Source organism: Linderina pennispora (assembly GCF_002104995.1).
Source record: "Linderina pennispora strain ATCC 12442 chromosome Unknown DL89scaffold_6, whole genome shotgun sequence".
Lineage (NCBI taxonomy): Eukaryota > Fungi > Kickxellomycota > Kickxellomycetes > Kickxellales > Kickxellaceae > Linderina > Linderina pennispora.
The window spans coordinates 677,658-700,666 of record NW_024468254.1 but is presented as its reverse complement, the minus strand read 5'-3'; the positions used below and the strand labels follow the sequence as shown (position 1 = coordinate 700,666).

Here is a 23,009-nt window from a genome sequence, read left to right as displayed (position 1 = left end):
CTTTTGGGGACCATAACATGTCGGGTTAGCATTACCTGAGGAGAGCAGTCCGACACGCGCTTTGCCCACATTATTCACACTCAGACTTTCCCGCTTTCCACAACCATGGCCACCGCTAACCCGAAAACGCAGACCATCAGCCTGGAGGACATGCCGCTGCCGCAGCTGCACAAGCTCAAGGCGCAGTTTGAGGAGGAGATCGGCGAGCTGACCACGGCGTTCACGCAGATGAAGCAGGCACAGGCCACGTTCCGCGAGTGCAAGAGCTGCGTCGAGTCCATGACCGCTGACAACATGGACAAGACCATCATGGTGCCCCTGACCAACTCGCTGTACGTTCCCGGCAAGCTGAGCAACATCGACAGCGTCGTAGTCGATGCAGGCACCGGCTACTACATCGAAAAGTCGGTCGGTGATGCGGCCCAGTACTACGACGCCAAGGCCGAGTTTGTGCAAGGCAACGCCAAGAAGATCCAGGAGACCATCGAGCAGAAACAGACCAGCTTCCGCGGTCTGCTGGAGATCATCCAGTTCAAGATGACGCAGCAGCAACGTCAGCAGCAACAGCAGCAGGCTGCTTCCAAATAATCATATCCTAAATCAAAAAAAATTATATTTGAACTTGGACCCCTTCTCAGTTCTTCCACAGCTTGAGCACCCGATCCTTGCCGCCGCTGGCAACGCGGTCGCCGCCCGGAGACCAGTCGACGGTGAAGACCTCGTCCGAGTGGCCGGGCAGCTCCAGCTTCATCTTCTTTGTCCGCAGATCCCAGATCTTGAGCGTGCTGTCCTTGCTGGCACTGAGCAGCATGCGGCTGTCGGCCGACCAGCACACCTGGTACACAGCGGCCACGTGCCCGCGCAGCGAGGCAATGAACTTGCCTGTCTTGCCGTCCCACAACTTGACGCTGTTGTCAAACGACGCGCTCGCGACCAGCCGCCCATCGGGGCTGAAGCTGACGTGGTTGACCACCTTCTGATGGCCCGTCATGCGAGACACCGGCTTGTTGCTGGCCAGCGGCTCCCACAGGAACATGGTAAAGTCGTCGGATCCCGACACCAGGCGCTCGGGACCCTTGCCCTTGGCCTCGTTGTAGCGCTTCAGCGCCTTCTTCTGTGCCTCGTCCTCGTCGGCTGGCGCCCGCGCCGTGTGGTCAAAGGCGCCCGTGCGCAGCACAAAGTCGGTGCTGAACGCCAGCGTGTTGACCCAGTGCGCGTGGCCCGTCAGCGTCTTGTACAGACTGCCGTCGGTGTTCCAGATCTTGATCGTCTTGTCCTGCGAGCTCGTGTAGATGCGCCCGTCACCACCCCACCGCACGCATGTGACTGCCGCCGTGTGTCCGGCCAGCGTGAACAGGCAGCGCCGGAGCGCTGTGTCCCACACGCGCACTGTGCCGTCCTTGGACGAGCTGGCAAGCCGGTTAGCCTTGGGGTTCAGATGCAGCGGCTCCCATGCCAGCGACGTGATCCACTTCTTGTGGCCGGTCAGAGGTCCGCCGAGCGGCTTACCGGTGTGCGGGTCCCACAGCCGAACCGTGTTGTCCATGCTTCCCGATGCCAGGGTCTGCGCATTGGGCGCCCATGCAATCGACAGCACCCAGTTCTTGTGGCCCGTGCATGTAAACTGCGGGGTCTCGGTGGCCAGATCCCAGATACGCACTGTTGTGTCGCCCGATCCACTGGCCAGCTGCCGCCCGTCGGGGCTGAAGCTGACAGACAGCACAGCCTCAGTATGCCCAGTCATGCTTGACGAGCACCGCGTCACGGCGCGCACCTTGAAGAACGCCTGCGGCTGGTACACAATCACCAACGTCTCCTCAGCCGACTTCTGCGCCCCCTCAAGAATGTCCTTCTGCACGCTACGTGCAATCTCTGTGCCGTCGACATAGAACGAGTAGGGCCGTGTCTCCTCGTTCTCAAGCAGCTTGTTGATCAGGAAACTCAGCTGCTCCGATGTCACATCCGACGGCAGGCTGAGCGGCGGGCCGGTCTTGTCACCGTCTGCCGTCTGGAACTGCGCCAATACTGTGGTCGCCTCCGGCTGTGTTGTCGTCGTCGTCGTCTTCTCTGCGTCGGCCATTTTAAAAGTTGTAGAGAGGTAAAGAGGCTGTAGCACTGGAAGTGGAGAGCCGGTCGAGCTTTATGAAAAACCATTTTTTTCTGGCGAGGGTGGTGATCGAGTAAAATCAGTGATCAAGCGGTTGTCCAAAACTGGAAGCACCAAACATATAGCGCACCACCCGGTAGTACCCTGACGACTCGTTCGACCCAACAAAGTACAGACTTGTGCGTGTCTTGTACACATCGAAACTGTCGAGCACCTGCGTGGGTCGCAGGAGCTGTTTGCTGTCTGGGTCCATTCAGGTGTGTTGCTGCCAAATGCTAAATGCCAAAAGCCAAAGTCAAAAAAATAACAAAAAAAATACAAGCAAGCGGAATGGCTGGAGAGCGCTGGGAAACAAGCCAAGTGAAGCAACAAAAAGCGCAGAAAATCGGGAAGCGGCTGGAGGTTATTGTTTAGAGCGCACCGGTAAAGCGGCCGTTGTAGGCACAGGCTGGCAGTCCAACCACAGTAGTCGGCCATAGGTGGCTCCACAGGTGCAGAAGAAAGGAGGACTGCCTGGGCCAGGCATAGCACCAGCACCCAAGCACCACCCTGGATCCTCACTAACACACACAAGCCTGTGCTGAGCTGGGATGGCAGCAATGGTGGTGTCGTGCACACAGCGACACGGCCGCCAGTCCCTGAAAAGCGACTAAAATCGTTAGCGTAAAGGAGTGTGCAGACTGGGAACAGGGCCTGGCACAGGACTCACCATGCTGATGATCAGAAAATGCGGATGGGCTGAATAATGGAAAGGGCCATTCGCATTTTTGCGCACTTTTACACATGCATTTCAATGTACGTTGGTGAGAATGCACTGCTAGGCTGGCAACACTTGCAACATCTGCCAGGGATATTCCCTTAAATAGCCTCGCCCCTCCTATATACCTCCCCATCTACACCCACATGCCAGTACAAAGTTATTTTGCACTGTTCCAATCCCAACATATCACAATGCAACACCATCCACCGTCTGTCCAGCCAGATATCTTTTTCCACTCCTGTCCAGGTTACGCTGCCAAGTCTGCTTCGACTCAGAGCCCGACTACAACAACAGGCAGGGGCACGAGTATGCTATCACTTTCTCCAAGTGCAGCAGGACTGGGAACTATCCCACTGAATGGCAGTCAAACGTCAAGGTGCTTTTCAGGCTCTGGGGCGAGAAGGGTCTTCTTTTATCTGCGAGTGTCTATTACAACGAGGTAGGTGGAATGGTAGTTTGTGAACCAATGGCACATGCAGAGGATAGATGGGGTTATGAAGAGGGATATAGCCGATGATGGTTTAAATGTTTCCATCACATTCAAAATGGTTTGCTACTTGGGGTCTTATTAGTAGAGTAGAATTTGCGATAGCAAAAAAGAAATGAGTATAATGTCGAATATTTGTAGAAAGCAAAAGAGACCATGCAGATATAAAAAGGTGTGCCGGATACAGCAATTAAATGTCTGCATGCTGTTGACTGGTTTGGCCATTTAATGATGTTCTGTGACATTGGCAGAAATAGAGTGGTTGTGTATACCACGTGGCAATGTAGTTGGCTCGATAACACCGGATGATGTCGAGCAGACTGTGTACGAGACATGGGGGGGTGGCGAATGTAAAAGCTGGGCGTGGCAAGATTCACGTCACCAACGATATTACAAAGGGCATTGGGTTCGCTTTGTACTATAAATTTCGATTTTCTCTGATTTGATTGAGCCAAAAATATAGCGACCCATTAGTGCTGAGAAGCAGCTGCAGCGAAGTCATTGGCAGAGTAAGGCTGGTTTTGGGTTTTTTTTTCTTTGCAAAACACTCTACCACATATTTTAGTTTTCTTATTCAGCCAGCGTACAGAGTAAGACGTGTACAAATGGATCAAGATTTAAAAGCGCAGCTAGCAGAGGAGCGCAAGCGTCGGCAGGAGATGCAGGGAGCACAGAAGCTGACGGCTGAGATTAAATACGATACGGACCTGTATGAGACGGGCGACAAGCTCAGCGACTACGACCAGACAATGGAAATAAACAGCACTGGCGACGCGGTGCAGGTGAAGCCAGGGCGGTTCGGATACACAGCACCGCAGGCATTCATTGACGAGCTGCGGGGCGCCGAGCCGGCCGAGAGCGCAGACCCATTCAAGGAGCTGCAGCGTTCGCGCGGCATCAGCCGGATCATTGCCGACAACGAGAGCGAGTACGAGAAGCGGCGGCACGGGCGGAGCGTGGGTGGCGCGGAAACGGAGTCGTATGCGGAGACACTGAAAAGAGCACAGCTGGAGAACGAAAAGGCAGAGCTAATAAGCAAGATCCAGAAGGCGGAGCAGGAGGCAGGCGAGAAGTCACAGCGCAAGCGCAGGTGGGACCAGACGCCAGCGCATGTGGAGGCGACGCCGGGCGGGAGCACAAAGCGGCGCAACCGGTGGGACGAGACGCCCAAGGTTGCTGGAGGGTTTGATGAGACGCCCAGGGTTTCTGGAGGGTTCGGTGAGACGCCGCGGCGGTCGCGGTGGGACGAGACGCCCAAAGTAAGCGGGTTCGGCGAGACGCCCAAGGTTTCTGGAGGGTTCGGCGAGACGCCGCGGCGGTCGCGGTGGGACGAGACCCCGGCGGCCACGCAGATAGGCGAGTCAAAGGCAGGCGGGGCGGCGGCGGCGGCGCTGGTGGAGGACCCGCGCAACGCATATATGAGTGACGACGAACTTGACGCGCTGCTGCCGAGCGAGGGATATACGATCATGGAGGCGCCGTCGTCGTATGTGCCGATCCGCACGCCAGCACGCAAGCTGATGGCAACGCCGGGGCCCATGCAGGGGACGGGCGGGTTCCATATCCCCGAGGCCGGCAGCAGCGTGCAGGTGGAGGCGGAGCTGACGCGGGAGGTGCCGGGGATCGGGGCGCTGCCGTTCTTCAAGCAGGACGACATGCAGCACTTTGGCAAGCTGCTGGACGGGCAGAGCGAGGAGGAGATGGACGCGGAGGAGAAGAAGGAGCGGGAGATCCTGCGGCTGCTGCTGAAGATCAAGAACGGGACGCCGGCGATGCGCAAGGTGGCGATGCGGCAGATGGCGGAGCGGGCGCGCGGGTACGGGGCGGCGGCGATATTCAACCAGATCCTGCCGCTGTTCCTGGCGGCGTCGCTGGAGGAGCAGGAGCGGCACCTGCTGGTGAAGGTGGTTGACCGGGTGATGATGCGGCTGGGGCCGCTGGTGCGGCCGTTTGTGCGGCGGCTGCTGACGGTGATCGAGCCGATGCTGGTGTCGGCCGACAGCTACGCGCGGGCTGAGGGCAGCGAGATCATCAGCAACCTGAGCAAGGCTGCGGGGCTGGCGGCGATGGTTGCGACGATGCGGCCGGACATCGACCACGCAGACGAGTATGTGCGGAACGCAACATCGCGGGCATTCGCAGTGGTTGCGTCGGCGCTGGGGATACCGGCGGTGCTGCCGTTTGTGCGGGCGGTGTGCGGCAGCAAGAAGTCGTGGCAGGCGCGGCACACGGGCATGCGCATAGTGCAGCAGACGGCTGAGGTGGTGGGGGCCGGGGTGCTGCCGCACCTGCGGGGGCTGGTGGGGTGCGTGGCGGCTGGGCTGGGCGACGAGCAGCAGCGCGTGCGGTCGGCGTCGGCGCTGGCGCTGGCGGCGCTGGCGGAGGCATCGGCGCCGTATGGCATCGAGGCCTTCGACGAGGTGGTGAAGCCGCTGTGGCAGGGCATCCGGCAGCACCGCGGGCGCGGGCTGGCCGCGTTCCTCAAGGCGATCGGGTTTGTGATTCCGCTGATGGACGCCGAGTACGCGGGGTACTACACGCGCGAGGTGCTGCCGGTGCTGGTGCGCGAGTTCCAGGCGCCCGACGATGCAATGAAGACGGTGGTGCTGCGTGTGGTGCGGCAGTGCGTGGGTGCGGGCGGCGTGGATGCCGCGCTGGTGCGGGCTGAGGTGGTGCCGCCGTTCTTTGCCGCGTTCTGGGTGCGGCGCCTGGCGCTGGACCGGCGGAGCGCGCGGCACGTGATCGAGACCACCGTGGAGCTGGCAGCCAAGGTGGGCGGGCGTGACGTGGTGGCGCGCCTGGTGGGCGACCTGAAGGACGAGGCCGAGGCGCTGCGGCGGATGGCGATGCAGGCGGTGACGCAGATAGCGGCCGCCCACGGCGTGCTGGACGTGGACGGGCGGCTGGAGGAGCAGCTGGTGGACGGGGTGCTGTATGCGTTCCAGGAGCAGGGCGAGGCGGACCACGTGATGCTGGACGGGTTCGGGGCTGTGGTTGGCGGGCTGGGCGAGCGGGCGAAGCCGTACCTGCAGCAGATCACATCGGCGCTGCTGTGGCGCCTGAATAACCAGAGCCCGGCCACGCGGCAGCAGGCAGCTGACGCCGTGGCCCGCATAGCAGCGGTGATGCGTGTGTGTGGCGAGGACGAGCTGCTGGGGCGCATCGGCACAATGCTGTACGAGTACCTGGGCGAGGAGTACCCGGAGGTCCTGGGGTCGATTCTGGGGGCGCTGCGGGCTGTGGTGGATGTGATCGGAGTGACCGACATGCGGCCGCCCATCGGCGACCTGCTGCCGCGCCTGACGCCGATCCTGAAGAACCGCCACGAGAAGGTCCAGGAGAACTGCATCGACCTTGTGGGCCGCATCGCCGACCGCGGGGCTGAGTTTGTGCCGGCGCGCGAGTGGATGCGCAGCTGCTTCAGTCTGCTGGACCTGCTGCATGCACACAAGAAGGCGATCCGCCGCGCCGCAGTCAGCACATTCGGATACATAGCCAAGGCGATCGGGCCGCAGGATGTGCTGGCCACGCTGCTGAACAACCTGAAGGTGCAGGACCGCCAGAACCGCGTCTGCACCACTGTGGCCATTGCCATTGTGGCCGAGACCTGTGCTCCGTTCACCGTGCTGCCGGTGCTGCTGAACGAGTACCGCGTGCCGGAGCTCAACGTGCAGAACGGAGTCCTCAAGTCGGTGGCCTTTCTGTTCGAGTACATTGGCTCCATGGGCCGCGACTACGTCAATGCCGTGGCCCCGCTGCTGGAGGATGCGCTGGTCGACCGCGACCTGGTCCACCGCCAGCAGGCCGCCGCCGCCATCTCCCACATGGCGCTGGGCGTGGCCGGCACTGCCAACGAGGAGCCCGTGCTGCATCTGCTCAATCTGCTGTGGCCCAATGTCTTTGAGACCAGCCCGCACTCGATCCTGGCCGTGCTGCAGGGCATCGAGTCGTCGCGCCTGTGCCTGGGCGCTGGCCGCATCATGATGTATACGCTGCAGGGCCTGTTCCACCCTGCCCGCAAGGTCCGCGAGGTCTACTGGCGCATCTACAACATGATGTACATTGGCGCCCAGCCGGCCATGGTGGCCTTCTACCCGGCCATCGACGAGCCAGCCAGCAGCTATGCACGGAGCGAGCTTGACTATATTCTCTGATGGTGGAAAACAAAAATAAACAGTGTATTTGAAGACCGATTCTTTAATTGCTGGGCGCCGGTCGCGGGCCCGGCGTCGTGCTCCCGGAGGCGGGTGCCCGGGCCTGCTGCTGCTTTGCTGGGGGGTTCGGCGTGCTAGCGCGCGACACTGGGTTCGATGACGCAGTGCTAGTGCTGGGCTGTGCCGGCCGCACTATCCTGTTGGGCGGCGGCGGCCGTCTGGCCTGCTGCTGTGGCGGATTGCCCGCCGGCCTCACAGCACCGGCTGGCCGTGGTGCTGCATTCGGCCTGGCCACCGGCGGCCGGGCTCCCGGAGGGGGTCGGGCGGGACGAGCAGCCGGCCTCACATTCTGCTTATTGGGCGGCTGCTGCGGGCGAGAGCTGGGCGTCATGGGCGTCAGGCCGCCGGTGGGCCGCGGTGCCGGAGCCTTGCCGGCCTGCGGCCCCACTGGTCGCGGCTGCTGGGCAGCGGCATGGGCCGGCATGGGCGGGCGGCTGGCTGGGGCGCTGGAATTGGCTGCCTCGTTAGCACTGGTTATCTGGGCAATCAATGCCTGCGCCTGCTGCTGCGTCATGCCCGCCGCCGTGGCCGCCGCCATCAGCATCACCTGCTGCTGCGACTGCTGCGGTGCTGGCGGTGGGCGCGCGGGCGGCTGCGGCGACATGGCTGGGAATCCGCCCGTGTTCAGCAGCGGCGTCTGCATTGCCGGCGAGCCCGGGCCTGAAGCCGCCGGCGCCTGGCTGATCATCACGGGGCTGGAGGTCGGCTGCGACGCCGCCAGCGTAAACGGCCGCTGCTGCTGCTGCTGCTGGACCTGCTGAGTTTGCTGGGCTTGCTGCTGCTGGGCCTGCTGCTGCTGGGCCTGCTGCATTGCCTGGCGGATCCGCAGCAGCTGCAGTTGCGTGATGTTCGGCTGCTGCCCTGCCACCTGCTGCAGAGCTGGCTGCTGCTGGGTCCGGAGTGCCGCTGCCAGCGCCGCCTGATCCATCGCTGGTGCCTGCTGCTGCTGCGGTGCCTGCTGGGCTTGGCCTGCCGCCATCTTCAGCATCTGCTGGTTCTTCAGGATCTGTGCCGCCAGGATCTGCTGAGTCAGTGCGTTCTGGTTCATTCCTGCCAGACCCGCCGCCCCGTTACCACCGTTTGCCACCATCTGCTGCTGCAGCGCCTGCAGCATCGCCTGCTGGTTGAGCATCGGCCGCCCATTACCAAGCTGTCCTGCCGCTGCTGCCGCTGCTGCTGCCGCCAACTGCTGTTGCTGTTGTTGTTGCTGTTGTTGCTGTTGCTGTTGTTGCTGTTGCTGCTGCTGCTGTTGCAGCTGGTGGATCGCCAGCAGATTCATCCGCTTCTGCGTCGACAGCTGCGCCAATTGATGTGGGAACAGCCCCGACAGGTACTGTGTGAACTGTGGATGGTTATTCAGTTGTTGTTGCTGTTGCTGCTGCTGCTGTTGCTGCTGGGCTTGTTGCTGGGCTTGTTGCTGTGCCTGCTGCTGTGCCTGCTTGATCTGGAGCGCCACCAGCGCCTGCATCTGCGCTGGCGTAAATGCCCCCGCCGGCTGCGGCGACCCGCCATTCGCCAGCCCCACCACCATCGCCGGGTTCGCCGGCTGCATCAGCGGCGTGCCATGGTCGCTCAATAGGCTGGGCGACGATTGCAGCCCGGCCTTCCCGCCGCCTGGCGACGTCCCAGTGTTGCTCGGAATCCCTGCCGCGTTAAGCTGCGGCGCATTCATTTGCGGTGACATCGGCGTCGGCGATGCCATCGGTGGCTGCGTCGCCGGGCGCGGCACCGGTGCCGCCATCTGTTGTTGCTGCTGTTGCTGCTGCTGTTGCTGTTGCTGTTGCGACAGTTGCTGGATCAGCGCCTGCCGCTGCTGCGCCGTCAGTATGTTGGCCCCCGGCGTCGCCGGGCGCTGCACCGGTGGCCGCGCCGGGTTCTGCTGCTGCTGCTGCTGCGCACGTGCTGCCAGCGCTGCTGCCAGGCCCGGCGGGATGTTCGGTCGCGGCCCGCCGGCGCGCGCCTGCAGCACTGCCTGGATCTGCTCGGGCGTCAGCCTCAGCTGCTGGCCTTGCTGCTGCAGGTGCATCTGCAGTTGCTGCTGCAGCAGCTGTGTCTGCTGTGGGGTCAGCGGTCGCGGCCGGCCCTGCGCCAGCATACTCTGCAGCGCCGCCATCTGCCGGCTGGCTGGTACGCCCTGCATGCGCGCGCCCAGCGCCCGCTGCTGCTGCTGCTGCTGCATGGCCAGCGAGGCGACTGTCGCTGTCGCCTGCCGCTGCTCCATGAACATCTGCTGGAACTTGCGGTCTTGCTCGAACTTGTGCCGCGCCAGCTCCACCGGCGTTGGCACGTGCTGTGCGCTACCTGTCCGCTTTGGCTCGCGGGCCGGTACCGGCTGCGGCTTCGGCGCTGCCTCGCGCTTCTTCTTCGACTCCCCCACGAGCCGGAACGCCTCGCCGTGCGCCACCTGGCTGTTCGCCAACTGCATTGCCGACAGCGGCTCTGCCGTCGGCTGGACTGTCAGCCCGTGCGCCCACCGGTTCAGCCGCCGCGGCCCATAGTCCCGCTCGTCATACCCGGTCTGCACCGATGCGCGGTCCAGCGCAAAGTCGTCCTTGATCGCCGCCCACCGCTCGTAGCACACCCGTGCTGACAATGCCCGCCCACCATACAGCCCTCCCGCATGGTTGAACGTCGCGGCGATCAGCCCCCAGTTGCCTGTGTACTGCTGGATGATCTTGGCCAGCCCCCGGTCCCGCTCTGCGGTCCACTCAAACACCGCCTGCCCCGGGCACGCGTCGCTCGCCGCCTGCTGCGCTGCTGTGTCTACCCCCGGGACCACCCCTGCCGCATGGCTGTTGCGCGGTGCCTTGTTCGCCTGTGTGAACATCGGCAGTAGCGGTGGCGCCATCAGGTTACGCGTAAACACAGACCGCACGTGCTGCTGCCCTTCGCTGTGTCCTGCCCCGCCCGACGCCATCCTCGCCAGCTCGTACCACTCTAGCACGCTGTCCTGATCCATGTCGTCGTCATCTGACTCGACTCCAAAGTCCGGCCACATCGTCTTGCAGATCGGCACCACCGGTGACGCGTCCAGGATGTCACAGTACGGCTCGTCCCACGCCGGCCCGTACGGCACTACCGACCGCAGCATCTGCAGCGAGAATATGCTGTCTCCCAGAATCTCCTCAATGCCTTCCGTGTCCGGCATCTGCGCCAGGATCTGGTACACCGACAGAGCGCTCTCGTAGATGTCCATGCTGGCTGGCACCACGTGGTCGCTGCCGCCCACATCCGGCGTGCCTGCATCCTTGTCTTCTGCCGACATGTCTGTGCGCAGCATGTCCATCATCGGCTTGTCGTCGCTGCTCTCGTCACCGTCTGCCTCGCCTTCTGTCGATGCCTGTGGCTCCGCTCCGCTCTCAGTCTTCACCACCACCTCCTCCTCAATTTCAGGCTTCTGGTCTGCACTCGGGTCGGTGCTCGACTCTGCTCCCTTGGTATCGGGGCTTGTGCTGTCCTCGGCTTCAGCTACTGGCTGTGGCTCTGACATCTCAACATCTCCCACGCCCACTGCTGCCGGCGTTGACTGTGATTGCTGCTCCGATGCGTCTTCCGATTTGCACTCCACTTCTGCATCCTTTTCATCGCTCTGCGTCTCGGACTGCTCAACCGACTGTTCTGCTGATTGTTCTTCGGACTGCTGCTGCTGCTGTTCCTGCGCGGTAGCCTGTGACTCATCGGCTTCTGCCATCATCTCGACATCTCCCGACCCCGGAGTCTCTTGGATAGCCTCACTTTCGCCATCCTGCTCCCCGGACTCGCCGCTCTCCAGCTTGTCTTCAGGCACTCGCCGCTCAAATGCCCGACGCGCCCGCCGCCCATTAACTGTATACAGCGATTTGTCTTTGGCCATATGGTACTCCACCACCCACTCTGCCACTGCTTTAGCCATCGCCTGCCGCCACTTGCGCTCCTCGGCGAAATCACAATGCATCCACACGCACTCATCCAGCAAATAGTCCCAGTGCGCCTTGGTGCGGGCCGGCGCCCGGTGCTTGCGTGGCTGCCAGAACGACCATTTGCCTGCTTTCTTCAGCTCCTCAATTCGCTCCATCACCCGCACCCGTATCAGCTCCTCCTGCGCTAGCTCCCAGTCCTGCGTCGACACAAATTTCCTCGACTTTTGCAGAACCTCGTACAATGGCTGCTTCTGCGCCTGCTGCTGCCAGCTGTACGCATTCGCGCTGTTGCAGTTGATGTCCTCCAGCTGCTCCTGGTACACCCGATACAATGCGCTGCTCTCAATCATCTCTGCCGTCTGCGGTGCGTACTGCTGCTGCACCTCTGCCGTCGCCACCGGTACCAGGTCTGACATGAACACCACGTCGTCCGGGTGCACCACCCCGTCGTCTCCCATTTCCTCTTCGACTACGTCCATGTCTGTGTTCTGTGCCGACTCTGCCATTTGTCTCCAGCTGTCCTCGCCCTCGTCGCGTGCCCTGGCGAGCGCCTTCTGCGGGTCCTCTGTGTATATCTTGTAAAAGTTCTCAAACTCGCTGCGCATCGCTGCGCTGTCGAATAGTCTGTCGGCTGTTTTGTCCATTGCTGCTACCACGTCCTTGTCTCTTGCATGCGTCCAGAAATACACCTCGCGTAAGAGTGCTCGCCGACTGTCTACTAACTGCGTGTGCTGCTGCGATCCTGCGTCTGCGCTATTATCACTGTTCTAGTTTATATGAAATGCAATAATTCCAAAACAGAAGAGAAAGTTGCAATATCAGTATGGCGATGTCGAATATCTAACAATAGTGCTGTTTGCAGCAGCGCCTCCCCCTCCCCGTTTCCCACACCTACACGCCTTCCCTATTATAGCATCAAAGGGAACACGACTGCCAGCCTTCCAATACGCTAAACTGGAAATGCAGCCAACGCACGCGAACTTTACCATGGCTTATTAAAGTGTGCTGCAGTGTCGCCGCCGGTGAATACTAAAAACGAGAAATTCAAGGGATGCACACGCGCAATGTCCTGGAACCAAATTGCAAATGCTAAATTTTGAATTGGAAATGCGCGAATAAAGTTTAAAAGTAATGAAAAATTGAAGCTGAAATTACGAAATTTGAGGGCTGGAAAGCTGCAATTTGACAACGAAATGGGAGACAAAAAAATCTAAAGGCGGCTTCGCATGAACAGCGAGCCGAGCCGAGATGATGCCATATGGAAGTAGACTCCTAGGCGGGCGAAAAAATAATGCGCTGAGTTTAGTTCACGACCCCTTGTCTATCAGTAATCGTCGCCGCGACCATCCGATCTCCTCTGTGCTGCCTGCTGAGCACGCCTCTCCTGCGCCAGCTTGGGGCAGTCCAGGATGCGATGGCCAAGACCACCACAGAACGCACACCCAACACTGGTGTCCAGCGACCCATCAGCGAGCCGGTACTTGTCAGTCGGGTCGTGAATCGTCATCAGCGCTGGCGGCACGCGCTGCTTGGCCTCAATCAGCAAATGCTTCAGGTCAAGCAAGACCTGCTCTGACGAATTATTGTTGATGAATGTGGTGGCAACTCCGGTTTTTCCGGCACGCCCCGTACGCCCGATCCGATGGGTGTAGTTCTCGATCTCCTTGGGCAGATCAAAGTTGATGACGTGCTTGATCTCGGGGAAGTCAATACCCTTGGACGCAACGTCGGTGGCAATGAGCACGTCCTTCTTGCCCTCGCGATACGACCGCATCGCATACTCGCGCTCCTCCTGGTCCTTGCCGCCGTGAATCGCAACTGCCTCCACGCCTTTGAGAAGAAGGTACTCGAGGATGTCGTCCACATCGTTCTTGTTCTCGGCGAAAATCACAACCGGCGGCGCCGTCTTCTGCAGGCACTCGAGCAGATACATAATGCGCATCTCAGGCTTGACCCACTCGACCTCTTGGATAATGTCCATGTTGGCTGCTCCAGCGCGACTGACATTGACCACCACTGGCCGGACCAGCGACGACTGCGCAAAGTCCTGGATCTTGCGCGGCATCGTGGCCGAGAACAGCAGCGTCTGCCGCTGGTACTTGAAGTACGACACAATGTCGCGCACCTCTTCCTCGAACCCGACATCAATCATCCGGTCCGCCTCGTCCATGCACATGTACTTGCACAGATCTAGGTTGATCTTGCGCCGCTTCAGCATGTCCTGCAGCCGTCCAGGCGTGGCCACCACCATATGCACTCCCTTGTCGAGCGTGTACTGCTGGTCCTGCATCGATATTCCGCCGATTGCTAGCACTGCGCGTAGCTCGGGGAACCCGCCTTTGACCAGTGCCTCCGACATTGCCAGCAGACCCTCGTATGTTTGCCGAGCCAGCTCACGCGACGGGCACACAATCAGGCCAATCGGTCCCTCGCCCTTGACGAGCCCCATCCTGCACTCCTCCTGCAGCGCCAGCATTATTAGCGGCAGCGAGAATGCCAGCGTCTTGCCGGTACCAGTGCTGGCAATACCAATCATGTCTCGCCCACTCAGAGCTACCGGCAGTCCCTGCATCTGGATCGTCGATGGTTCAGTAATGCCCTTAGCTACCAGGTAGTCCAGTATAGGCTGCGGGAATCGCATTGCCTTGAATGTGAATAGGGGCGGTGGGATATCCTCACCGTCGACAATAATATGGTACAGTTTCCGGCGCTCCAGCACCTCCTCCTGCGTCAGGGCCCTGTGCCGAGCCAACGGCCGCCATGTTGACTTCATCGACTCCAAATAAACCACGCCCTTGGCGATCTCGGCTGCCGACGCCAGCTGCTTTTTCCGCGCGATCGCTTCAAGCAATGCTTTCTCTTGCTCGCGCTGCTTTTCCTCCTCAGTCTTGTCGTCAATCAAGTGCTTTCGCCGCAGGTCGGCAATTTGGTCTACCAGACTGACACCAGCCTGTGGACCAAGCATACCACTGGGCGTGCTGTTCTCGTTTGAATCAGAGTGCTCCGCCTCGTTATCAGAGCCGCGCCCTTCGTCTTGCGGTTCGGAATACCGCAGCCTTTTCCGGATACCCTCGATCTTTTCCAGACGCCGCTGCTTGACTGGAATGTACTCCTCCGGCTTGTCCTCGGGTCCAAGGAGGTCGTCGAGGTTCAAACCAAGATCATCCCCTTTTTCCTCAGCATCCAGCTCTCTCCGGCGTCGGCGGTATTCTTCACGAACTTTTTCGATATCTTCGGCTGAGTCACCCATTTGTGAAGCACTACTGTGGTCTGTTTATATATGACAAAGCTAAGCAGTTGGATATGGACGGCAGCAGAATAATGATACTTTGACCAGATGAACCTTTATATGGAGCACATTCATTATGGGCGTCTAGATCCTGTTACAAACAATAACACTGACTCATGGATAGGCGAATATTGTCTGACTCAAGGATAACAGCCCAGCGCTGACAGGCTGCAACCCTAGAGTGAGCAATGTCGGTTTAGGTTAGCTCGGCAGCAGCTTCTGGCCTGGTTCAGGCCACTTGATGGCAAGTTCTTTTGATTTAGCACGGTCTGGCTCGACATCGAAGAGTGAAAGTTCGTTGGGCAGGGTGGGTCGGTGTTGCTCTCGGATGCACCAGTGCTGATTGACCCAGTGCTGATTGACCCAGTGCTGTGAAGCAGCAAAACTGAGGCGTGTGGCGGTGAGTCTGGAGCACCATCTGATGGTGCAATATCTGGCGGTGACAATTCTGTAGTTGCCTGTGGTCTTTCTGAAATACTACGATTGTCGACGTAAACATATGGATTGGGCCAGTTGCCTGTGCCACCAGAGAAGCTGGCTGGACTGGCATCAACTGTCTGGCTTAGGAAAATAGCACCGCAAAGCAGGGCTGGGCTCTACGCCACCCCTAGGCTGTTTACATGCTTGTTGCTGGCCATTAAGGGAATAAATGAAACTGCCAAGTGAGATGGTAAATTAAAGGAAAGCTCCCAAAAGAATCCACCGCCACCCGACTCCACTTGCAATTTGGCATTACAGCAGATCGCACTCGAAGTGTAGGATGCATGTCCAATGATACATTAGCTGCTGATGTACACTTCATGTATTGGCAGCATTGACACAATATGTAAGAGGGCTCTGGCTGGCTGCACTCATTTCAAACGGGAGTTTTAAATAATAGATGCTACTTGGAGTCGTTCTTCATGACAGGGAACGCAATAGTTTCGCGCAGATGCCGTACCCCTGCCAACAACGCAACCACCCGATCAACACCCATCCCCCATCCGCCAGTCGGTGGCAAGGCAAACTCCAGCGCATCACAGAACGCTTGGTCCATCTCTGGCACTTCCTCATCACCGGCCGCGCGTTCAGTGGCCTGTACCATGAACTTAGCGCGCTGCTCATTCGGATTATTCAGCTCCTCGTACGCATTGACCAGCTCCTTGCCGTTGACAAACAGCTCAAAACGGGCAGAGACCTGGGCCGAATCGTCGGTGCACTTTGAAAGCGGGCTCATGATGGATGGGTGGCCGATGAGGAACGTGGGCTGCTGGCACAGCGGTTCAATGTAGTGGCCGATCAGACGGTCGAGCAGACGCGGGACCGTATGCGGCTGCGGCGCCGACAGGTTGTTTTTGGCCAGCAGGTCCAGTAGCTGCGGGAGCGCATCGGGGCTGGAGAAGTCATTGGGCAAGCCCGGCAGCTTATCCCTCAGAAACTGGGTTACATCAATGCGCCTGAATGGCTTGCCGAGATCGACCTGGATCTCGTTGCCGCTGATCGTGCTGACAGCTGTGACGGCTGTCTCGCCTGTGACAGCATGTGCCATGCCGCGCAGCATCTCCTCCGTCATGGCCATCAGGTCATCAAGGGTCGCGTATGTCTGGTAGAACTCACAGGTGGTAAACTCGGGGTTGTGGTCTGCATCGACGCCCTCGTTCCTAAACTGCTTACCGATCTCGTATACGCGATCCATGCCGCCGATTACAAGCTGCTTCAGGAACAACTCAGGCGCGACGCGCATAAACATGCGAGAGTTGCCAAAGGCAGCGGCAGTCGTGACAAAGGGCTTGGCCGAAGCACCGCCCACATTCGGGGACAGCACGGGTGTCTCGACTTCGGTGAAGTCGCGCGTGTCCAGATAGGACCGGATGTACTTTAGGACCTTTGCACGAGTCACCAGGTTATGCTTGGCCTGCGGGTTGACCAGCAGATCCACATGGCGGTTCCTGAACCTCTTTTGTGTGTCTGTCAGACCGGACCGCACCGGAATCGTGTGGAAGCACGGCGCTAGCAGCTCCAGATGGCAGGTCACGAACACGCTGGTCTCGCCGGTATTTGTTTTGCCGATGAACCCCGAGGCTCTGACAATATCGCCCGGTAGCAGGGCTCTGTTGAGGCCGCGGAAATCTTCGTCGCCCACGTACCTGGCCTGCGAGGCTACAAGCTGCACAGTATGGCCGTCCTGTTCGATGTCAAAGAAAAACAGCTTCTTGCTAGCTTCGCGCTTGCTCCTGACCCGTCCCTGCACGGTGACCTGAACGTTGGGCAGCTTGGCGCCTTCTTCCAGTGCGTGGCCGTATTGTGACTGCAGGACCTTTTGGGAGACCACTGGGTAGCCTTCAGGAGCCGCTGTGTAGCGTGGGTAGGCAGGCAGGTTGAGTGTTTGGAAAGTCTGCTCACGCTGTGCCTTTATTGGCCGTTTGTCGGAACTGGCCAGGGTCGACATTTGCAGGCGGCAGGCGAATGGGCGCAGGTTCCGAGAGCCTTTGAGAGCTAAGGTGAGCGAGCGGTTCATAGTGGCGGAAAGTGCGGGCGGGTGGGTAAGTGAAGATAAGAAGCCCGGCCTGTGCTTAGCCCTCGTCATCCCTCATTGAGTGGGAAAAACGGATATCAAGCGGCACCGGCTGATTTTTTTGCGTGCTTGATAGGCGAGGCGATCAGCACAGGGGAATTTTTGGACCAGTGGTCCAAATTTGGCAATATCCGGAGATGACATATAACTCTGACACCAGATGTGGGTTGCTGATGGAGATATCCCATCACATATGCGCAGTGAACCATCGCATGGACCTGCGAGCGAGCCTTGCTGGCTCGCACCGACAAACACTCGCATACGTGGGCTAATAAACAAAAGCACAGTGTGGATGCATCGTCAGCGCGCTGCTTGACTGCAAAATGTTCAAGTGCGTTTCATTACAAGAGGAATATTGGAAGAGGGAAAAGATAAAGGAGAAAAGATATGGAGCCTAGGCTGTGCCCCTGGCGTTCTTGGGGTTCTCCTTGGCGTTGGCCCACAGCTGCGCAACCTTCTTGAAGGCCTCCTTGTGGGTGACGCCGGGGTTGCTCTGCTTGAACTTGGGCAGCTGGTCCTTCATGAACTTGTTGTACGCGCTGACCTTTTTACCGCCGCCGACAGTGCCCGGAGCGGCCTTCGCAGGCTTGGAGACCTTGCCAGACTTGGTGGTGGCAGTGGAGCTCTTGGATACGCGAGGCATGGCTGGAAGAAAAAAGAGGATATGTGTGTTTTTAGATACTATTAGGAGCCCAGATGTAAAGGGAATAAGGAGAGTTTGGATTTGAGGAAAAAACCGCTCGAAATGTGGGCGCGGTGCTTATATAGTCAACTGAGCAGGCAGGCAAAGCTAGGCGATGAGGCCAATAAGCGATTCACATTTTTCGAAACAAGCCTGAGGGCCCAGCAACTGTATTAATGGTGGAGCTTTTTTGGGCGCCCTAGCCGCCTGCCCGCATGACCATATGTTTTCCCCTTGTCGCTGGGCCACCTTGGCTGGCATTTTTCTACGCTCGAGCTTTTCCTCGCAGTGAACGCGCACCGCCGCTCCTTGGCCGACGCGTTCCCTGCTGCTCTAGGGCTGGCTGCCCGGCGAGCCGTAGCGGCGCCTCCTACCCCGCTGCAGCAGCCAAAGCTTGGAGGTGCAGAGTTTGGTGGACGCGCGTTCCTTCGGACAATATCTGGGCATTAGGACAGGGGGGTTGGTAAAAGAAATCAATTGTTGTTTCAAGGCCAACGTGCCCATTGGGCCACCATGACTGCTGCCTCGATTCGATTTTTTCCTTGCTGCAAAAACAGTTGGAAAAACAGGGTGGTAGGTGCCGCGCCCCGCCGCACTCTGTCTATGATGCCTGGCGCGCTTTTCTCCCAAGCCTATTAGTAGGAAAATGCGCGCTGGTGCTTTTTCCTGGTACTTCAAGCTGGCGGGCCCTATGCCATGGGCTGTTCTGGCTTTCTAGCTCTGTACGGTGCCAGGCCAATTGCTCCCTGGGAACGCCGGCGCCTGGCTCACTGGTTCTGGGAGCTCGCTGGTTGCCAGGGATCGCCCAATGGCCCAGAGACCCTGCTGCCAATGGAAGGGAGTCAAGCCATGGGGCTTAGAGACTCTGAAGGACCTGGGCTCGTGCTGCCGAGGCAGCAGCGAACGGGGCCGTGAAGAATGCGGCGACGTCCAGGGCCATCTCACGAGCCACCACCTACCGGGGCATGCAAATGGGTCGTTAGATCAGCGCTGACAATGGATGAGCATTCTGTGCCAAGGCCGACTTACCTGCTGAGTCTCAAGACCACGGTTGCTCGCAATACCAAATAGGTTTGCCAGCAGGGAGCCAGGGAACGCATCGCTGGCCGTGGCAAAGACCGCGAGCCATGCCGCAGCCATTTCCTCTTGTGGGCTCTGGCGCGCGCGCACCACAACCCGCCACATCGCGCGCAGCGAGCCGGAGGATTCCCCGAACGCCTCGCCAATCCCGCCGGTCGCCTCATCGAACGCCTACATGGGGGACGGCTTTAGGAATTCGCCTTTGTTTTGTTTGGAGGGGGCATTGTTGATAAATATCCGGAACCTTACATGCTGAGTCTCGCTGGTGACGTAGGTGTGGCACAATGCCCTCCACAAGTCGGCTAGCCGATGGTCCCGAGTAACAGCCAGCAGACGGCCAACATCTCGCAGGAGCTGTTTAGTCAGGTCGGCACTGGCAAACACCCTGTGGAGGACAGCTCTTTCCCGTACATGGCCTTTCCCTTGGTCCTGCAGCATCTGCACAAGCTACATGAAAGGATATGCATAATATCAGCCTTTGTGCATTGCATGCTTGCACATTGCCCCAATAAGACAGCCCAGTACTTGCCATTGCCGCACGCACAGCCTCCAACCGACTCCACAGCCTACCAGTACAAGCGCACTTAGTGTCATTCTGGCATTGCATGTGCCGCATTGCTTTCCCCTTACCTTTGTGCATGACTCGGCGGTGCGGCATCCAGAATCGCCAGTCCATGGCGGATTGCAAGCGCATGCTGCTCCAGCACACCCCACGCACCACTGTCCATGTGCGGGAGCAGTTCTGCCAACACCTGCGTCTGGCCTTCCTCGCTGCACACGGTGAACGCCTCATCCCATGCACGCTTCCGTCTGGCACTCCCCCATCCGCCTTTTTGCCTATCCATGAGCCCCAGGAGTCTCTGCAGCGCGATTCGCGGACCACCACGGGCCGCCAGGGCCTTGCCGCCAGCCTGCACGGTCTCCACTGGCCTGCAGTGCCGCAGCAGCGACCGGGTTACTTTTGATAGCCATCTGGATGCTGCCTGGTTGGAGTATACGCCAGAAGCATGTGCCTTGCTGTATTCGAGCGCAGCACCAATGACAGCCTGGCTCAGCTCGTCGTCCAGCGCAATGTGCCGGGAGCAGGATAGTGTTGTGAGGACTGGGCCAGCCTCTGGGTGCATTTTCGCGCACTCGTAGGCGCTGCGGCACGTTGAAAACTGCACCCGCCATGTGGTCAGCATTTGCACCAGAGAGGCTTTGTTCGCGCACCGGTCGCTTCGCCGATCCTCGGCACAGAAGGCGATGAAGCAGGCTATTATATCGTCAGTCATCATGGAGGAGTAGAGAAGAACAAAGTTCCCCTAGCACATTTGTCTCCCGCGATCTCGGGCTTTATTCAAAAACCACAACGTTACATGCAAAGCCTTATAGGATCCCGAATCAACTCAGAAGTCGTACTCCTCGTCATCGCTGTCGTCCATAGCGTCCTTCCGGCTGTATGTGATGGTTGTCTCGGCAGCCGTCTCGGCATTGAGCTCCTCCAGCATGCCCTTCAGATCCTCCTCAGTGACCTTTTTGCGGATCTGACCCATCTTGGCCATCCGCATCAGCATGCCCTCGATGGCGCTTGCCCGCTCCGGCCGAACCAGCGCAATGCGTCCGATGCGCTCGCGAGCCTCGTTGGTGAGAATTTGCGACAACTACTGTCCACACATAAGTATCAGCGTTGTCAAATCGGGCCAGCGCATCTCCTTCAAGTGGCCACTTACCATCGTCTGCCGCGCCTCCTCCTCCTGCCGCCTCTGCGCATCGGCCTCGGCGTTGCTGCTGCTGCCCTGTCCACCCTGCAGCTCGGCCATGCGGCGCGCTCTGATTGCCTCGAGTTCGGAATCGGCCATGTTGAATTATAGAAGGAAAATAGCTTGTGATAAAAGCAGTGTAAAGTCGCAAAAAAATAATGACGACGCCTCACAGCTGGGCTTGGAGCAAAAACAGCCCCCCGACTCGGCTCGGCTTGTGGTCAAACTGCTCTTATGTGTGGCTGAGCCCGCCTTGCACAGACAGTGGTAGAAAGAGCGCAGTGCTTCGCTGAAGGCAGTGCGGCTGCACTCTTCGCTGCTCTTTCATGGGAATGATCGGCCATTGTCACCCCATCCACCACCCTTTCGGAGACCCTCTCTCAACGGAATCTCTCTCCGCCAGTGAATCTGGCCGAAACTACCTAATCTTCACAAGATAGCGAAAAAATAGCCTGCTCAACAATTTTCGCAGCACATCCTCGCATATATATGCACATCCCACTCGCTAGTGCCCGCCTCCATTACTAAGCTTCTCTTTTCCCCTCCTGACTTTTTCATCTATTATTTGTAGCTTCGAGAGAATTTCCTAGCAATGCGTCCTCTTGTCTTCGCCCTCCTGCTTGTCGCGCAGCAGAGTCTTGTGGGCACTGCGCATGCCGCCTGCACGCTCGACAAAGTCGAAACAATAACAACGCCGGGTTTCACAATCGATACCAAGGACGACCACCAGGTGGTTGAGGACACCATCAACAAGATAAAGTACGGACTGTTCTGCGAGAACCAGCCGTCAAACGTCGACGGCATTGACAGGTGGTTCAAGATCCCAGTCAAAAGTGTGGGAATCCGCACCCCCATTGGGTCGGGCTTCCTCGAGGCCCTGGGAAAGACCTCCACGCTGAAGGCTGCGGCATCGCCATCCAGCCTGACAAACCCATGCATCGCAAATGTGGGCTCCCTGACTGACCTGACGTCGACCAGCGCGACCGACGCCAAGCTGGATGTGGTGTTTTCGAATAAGGAGGAGGATACCGACGGGAAATTGTCGGTGCGGGTGCCGTCAGATGACTCGCTGACGCCGCTGCAGCTGGCCGAGTGGGTGGTGTTCGTCGGCGCGTTTTTCAACGAGGCAAAAAACGCCGCAGCGCTGTTCAAGCAAATCAAGAGTGCATACGAATGCCATACCGGAAACATGAAGCACCTGAAGAACCCACCCCATGCGTACTGGGTGCAGTACCAGAAGACCGGCGACGAGAAGCACTACCAATTTTTGACCAATGCGTACGAGAAGAACATGCTGGCGGATGCCGGTGCCACGAACAACACCAAGGAGGCGCCGTCTCCCGATACCGACATAGACAAGTTCCAGAGCGCCGTCGAAGACGCTGAGGCCGTCTTTGATCAGACAGAGCTGACCAAGGATGGAAAGAAGATCTCGGAATGGCTGGAGAACTTTGGATATAAGGATGCGCCCAACTCCAAGGCTGCATTCTTGAAGCAGCGCGAAATCTACCGCAAGGACGGATACAGGAACAAGAACGGCAACAGCAACTTCCCTGAATTCGCTCTGGTCCGGCCTGACCTCGTGCTGCAGGACTTTATCAGCATTCTGGAGCCCGAGTACAACAAAAGCTACACGGCTACCTGGCTGTGGAAGCTCGGCAGCACCACAGAGTCCACCACGATCATTGGGCCCGACAACTACGACTGCAAAGCCCCTTGGATGGCCACAGTCCCAACGTGCTCGCCACGTACTGACTTCACTGGCGAGACTGACAACAAGTCCAAGGGCAGTGGGAAGGACAGCGAAAAGGACAGCACCAGCGAGGGTAACGACAAGGAGAAGAAGTCAGGCAGCGGCCGGACCGGCAAGATCGTCGGCGGCATCATCGGCGCCATCGTTCTGATTGCCCTGGGCTTCGTGGCTATGCACTACTACAACCGCCACCGCCAGCAGACGCGCCTCCGGGGCCTGTCGGCCGGCGGCTACGGCGAGAGCATTGGCCTGCAAAACGCCAGCAGCTACAATCGCGTTTAATTTAATATTTTGTGCGTAATTTAATACAGAGCTTGTTCTAAGGACGCTTGCGGCCCTGGACAGTCCGCCCGATGCGCGTGCGGTAGAACAGATATCGGTACAGCATATGCACCAGGTCCTTGGTCAGCACGTATGCGCACCCGCCGATTACTGCCCTGTG

At 59.0% G+C, this 23,009-nt stretch overlaps 11 protein-coding genes across 11 annotated transcripts; 3 read left to right on the top strand and 8 right to left on the bottom strand.

The window, feature by feature from the left end:
- Positions 1–89: 89 nt before the first annotated feature.
- Positions 90–628, top strand: DL89DRAFT_267380 (Prefoldin alpha subunit). The gene has a single exon (XM_040887480.1). It carries the CDS (start codon positions 106–108, stop codon positions 586–588), a length of 483 nt encoding a protein of 160 aa, XP_040743806.1. The 5' UTR covers positions 90–105; the 3' UTR covers positions 589–628.
- Positions 569–2,448, bottom strand: DL89DRAFT_267379 (notchless-like protein). The gene has a single exon (XM_040887479.1). The coding sequence runs from the start codon at positions 2,078–2,080 to the stop codon at positions 635–637; it is 1,446 nt and encodes a 481-aa protein (XP_040743805.1). The 5' UTR covers positions 2,081–2,448; the 3' UTR covers positions 569–634.
- Positions 2,449–2,626: 178 nt separating this feature from the next.
- DL89DRAFT_153294 (uncharacterized protein) lies at positions 2,627–3,194 on the bottom strand. Its single transcript, XM_040883576.1, has one exon. The coding sequence runs from the start codon at positions 2,998–3,000 to the stop codon at positions 2,668–2,670; it is 333 nt and encodes a 110-aa protein (XP_040743804.1). The 5' UTR covers positions 3,001–3,194; the 3' UTR covers positions 2,627–2,667.
- An 819-nt stretch (positions 3,195–4,013) lies between these two features.
- DL89DRAFT_223047 (splicing factor 3B subunit 1) lies at positions 4,014–7,508 on the top strand (the record flags this gene model as incomplete). Its single annotated transcript, XM_040884618.1, has 1 exon — positions 4,014–7,508. The coding sequence occupies one exon, from the start codon at positions 4,014–4,016 to the stop codon at positions 7,506–7,508; it is 3,495 nt and encodes a 1,164-aa protein (XP_040743803.1).
- Positions 7,509–10,523: 3,015 nt separating this feature from the next.
- On the bottom strand, positions 10,524–12,645 carry DL89DRAFT_153286 (uncharacterized protein). Its single transcript, XM_040883575.1, has 3 exons — positions 12,454–12,645; positions 10,909–12,234; positions 10,524–10,835 (listed from the first exon to the last, which is right to left on the bottom strand). The coding sequence occupies exons 1-3, from the start codon at positions 12,454–12,456 to the stop codon at positions 10,644–10,646; spliced, it is 1,521 nt and encodes a 506-aa protein (XP_040743802.1). The 5' UTR covers positions 12,457–12,645; the 3' UTR covers positions 10,524–10,643.
- DL89DRAFT_267378 (P-loop containing nucleoside triphosphate hydrolase protein) lies at positions 12,632–14,761 on the bottom strand. The gene has a single exon (XM_040887478.1). The coding sequence runs from the start codon at positions 14,715–14,717 to the stop codon at positions 12,792–12,794; it is 1,926 nt and encodes a 641-aa protein (XP_040743801.1). The 5' UTR covers positions 14,718–14,761; the 3' UTR covers positions 12,632–12,791.
- Positions 14,762–15,522: 761 nt separating this feature from the next.
- On the bottom strand, positions 15,523–17,287 carry DL89DRAFT_267377 (lysyl-tRNA synthetase). The gene has a single exon (XM_040887477.1). The coding sequence runs from the start codon at positions 17,251–17,253 to the stop codon at positions 15,640–15,642; it is 1,614 nt and encodes a 537-aa protein (XP_040743800.1). The 5' UTR covers positions 17,254–17,287; the 3' UTR covers positions 15,523–15,639.
- Positions 17,288–17,694: 407 nt separating this feature from the next.
- DL89DRAFT_153143 (uncharacterized protein) lies at positions 17,695–18,139 on the bottom strand. The gene has a single exon (XM_040883572.1). It carries the CDS (start codon positions 17,951–17,953, stop codon positions 17,705–17,707), a length of 249 nt encoding a protein of 82 aa, XP_040743799.1. The 5' UTR covers positions 17,954–18,139; the 3' UTR covers positions 17,695–17,704.
- Positions 18,140–18,653: 514 nt separating this feature from the next.
- Positions 18,654–19,604, bottom strand: DL89DRAFT_153188 (uncharacterized protein). Its single transcript, XM_040883573.1, has 3 exons — positions 19,322–19,604; positions 19,022–19,243; positions 18,654–18,947 (listed from the first exon to the last, which is right to left on the bottom strand). Exons 1-3 carry the CDS (start codon positions 19,508–19,510, stop codon positions 18,849–18,851), a joined length of 510 nt encoding a protein of 169 aa, XP_040743798.1. The 5' UTR covers positions 19,511–19,604; the 3' UTR covers positions 18,654–18,848.
- Positions 19,605–20,371: 767 nt separating this feature from the next.
- Positions 20,372–21,245, bottom strand: DL89DRAFT_153130 (programmed cell death protein 5-like protein). The gene is made up of 2 exons (XM_040883571.1): positions 20,785–21,245; positions 20,372–20,715 (listed from the first exon to the last, which is right to left on the bottom strand). Exons 1-2 carry the CDS (start codon positions 20,911–20,913, stop codon positions 20,461–20,463), a joined length of 384 nt encoding a protein of 127 aa, XP_040743797.1. The 5' UTR covers positions 20,914–21,245; the 3' UTR covers positions 20,372–20,460.
- Positions 21,243–22,892, top strand: DL89DRAFT_267372 (uncharacterized protein). The gene has a single exon (XM_040887476.1). The coding sequence runs from the start codon at positions 21,407–21,409 to the stop codon at positions 22,847–22,849; it is 1,443 nt and encodes a 480-aa protein (XP_040743796.1). The 5' UTR covers positions 21,243–21,406; the 3' UTR covers positions 22,850–22,892.
- Positions 22,893–23,009: the final 117 nt, after the last annotated feature.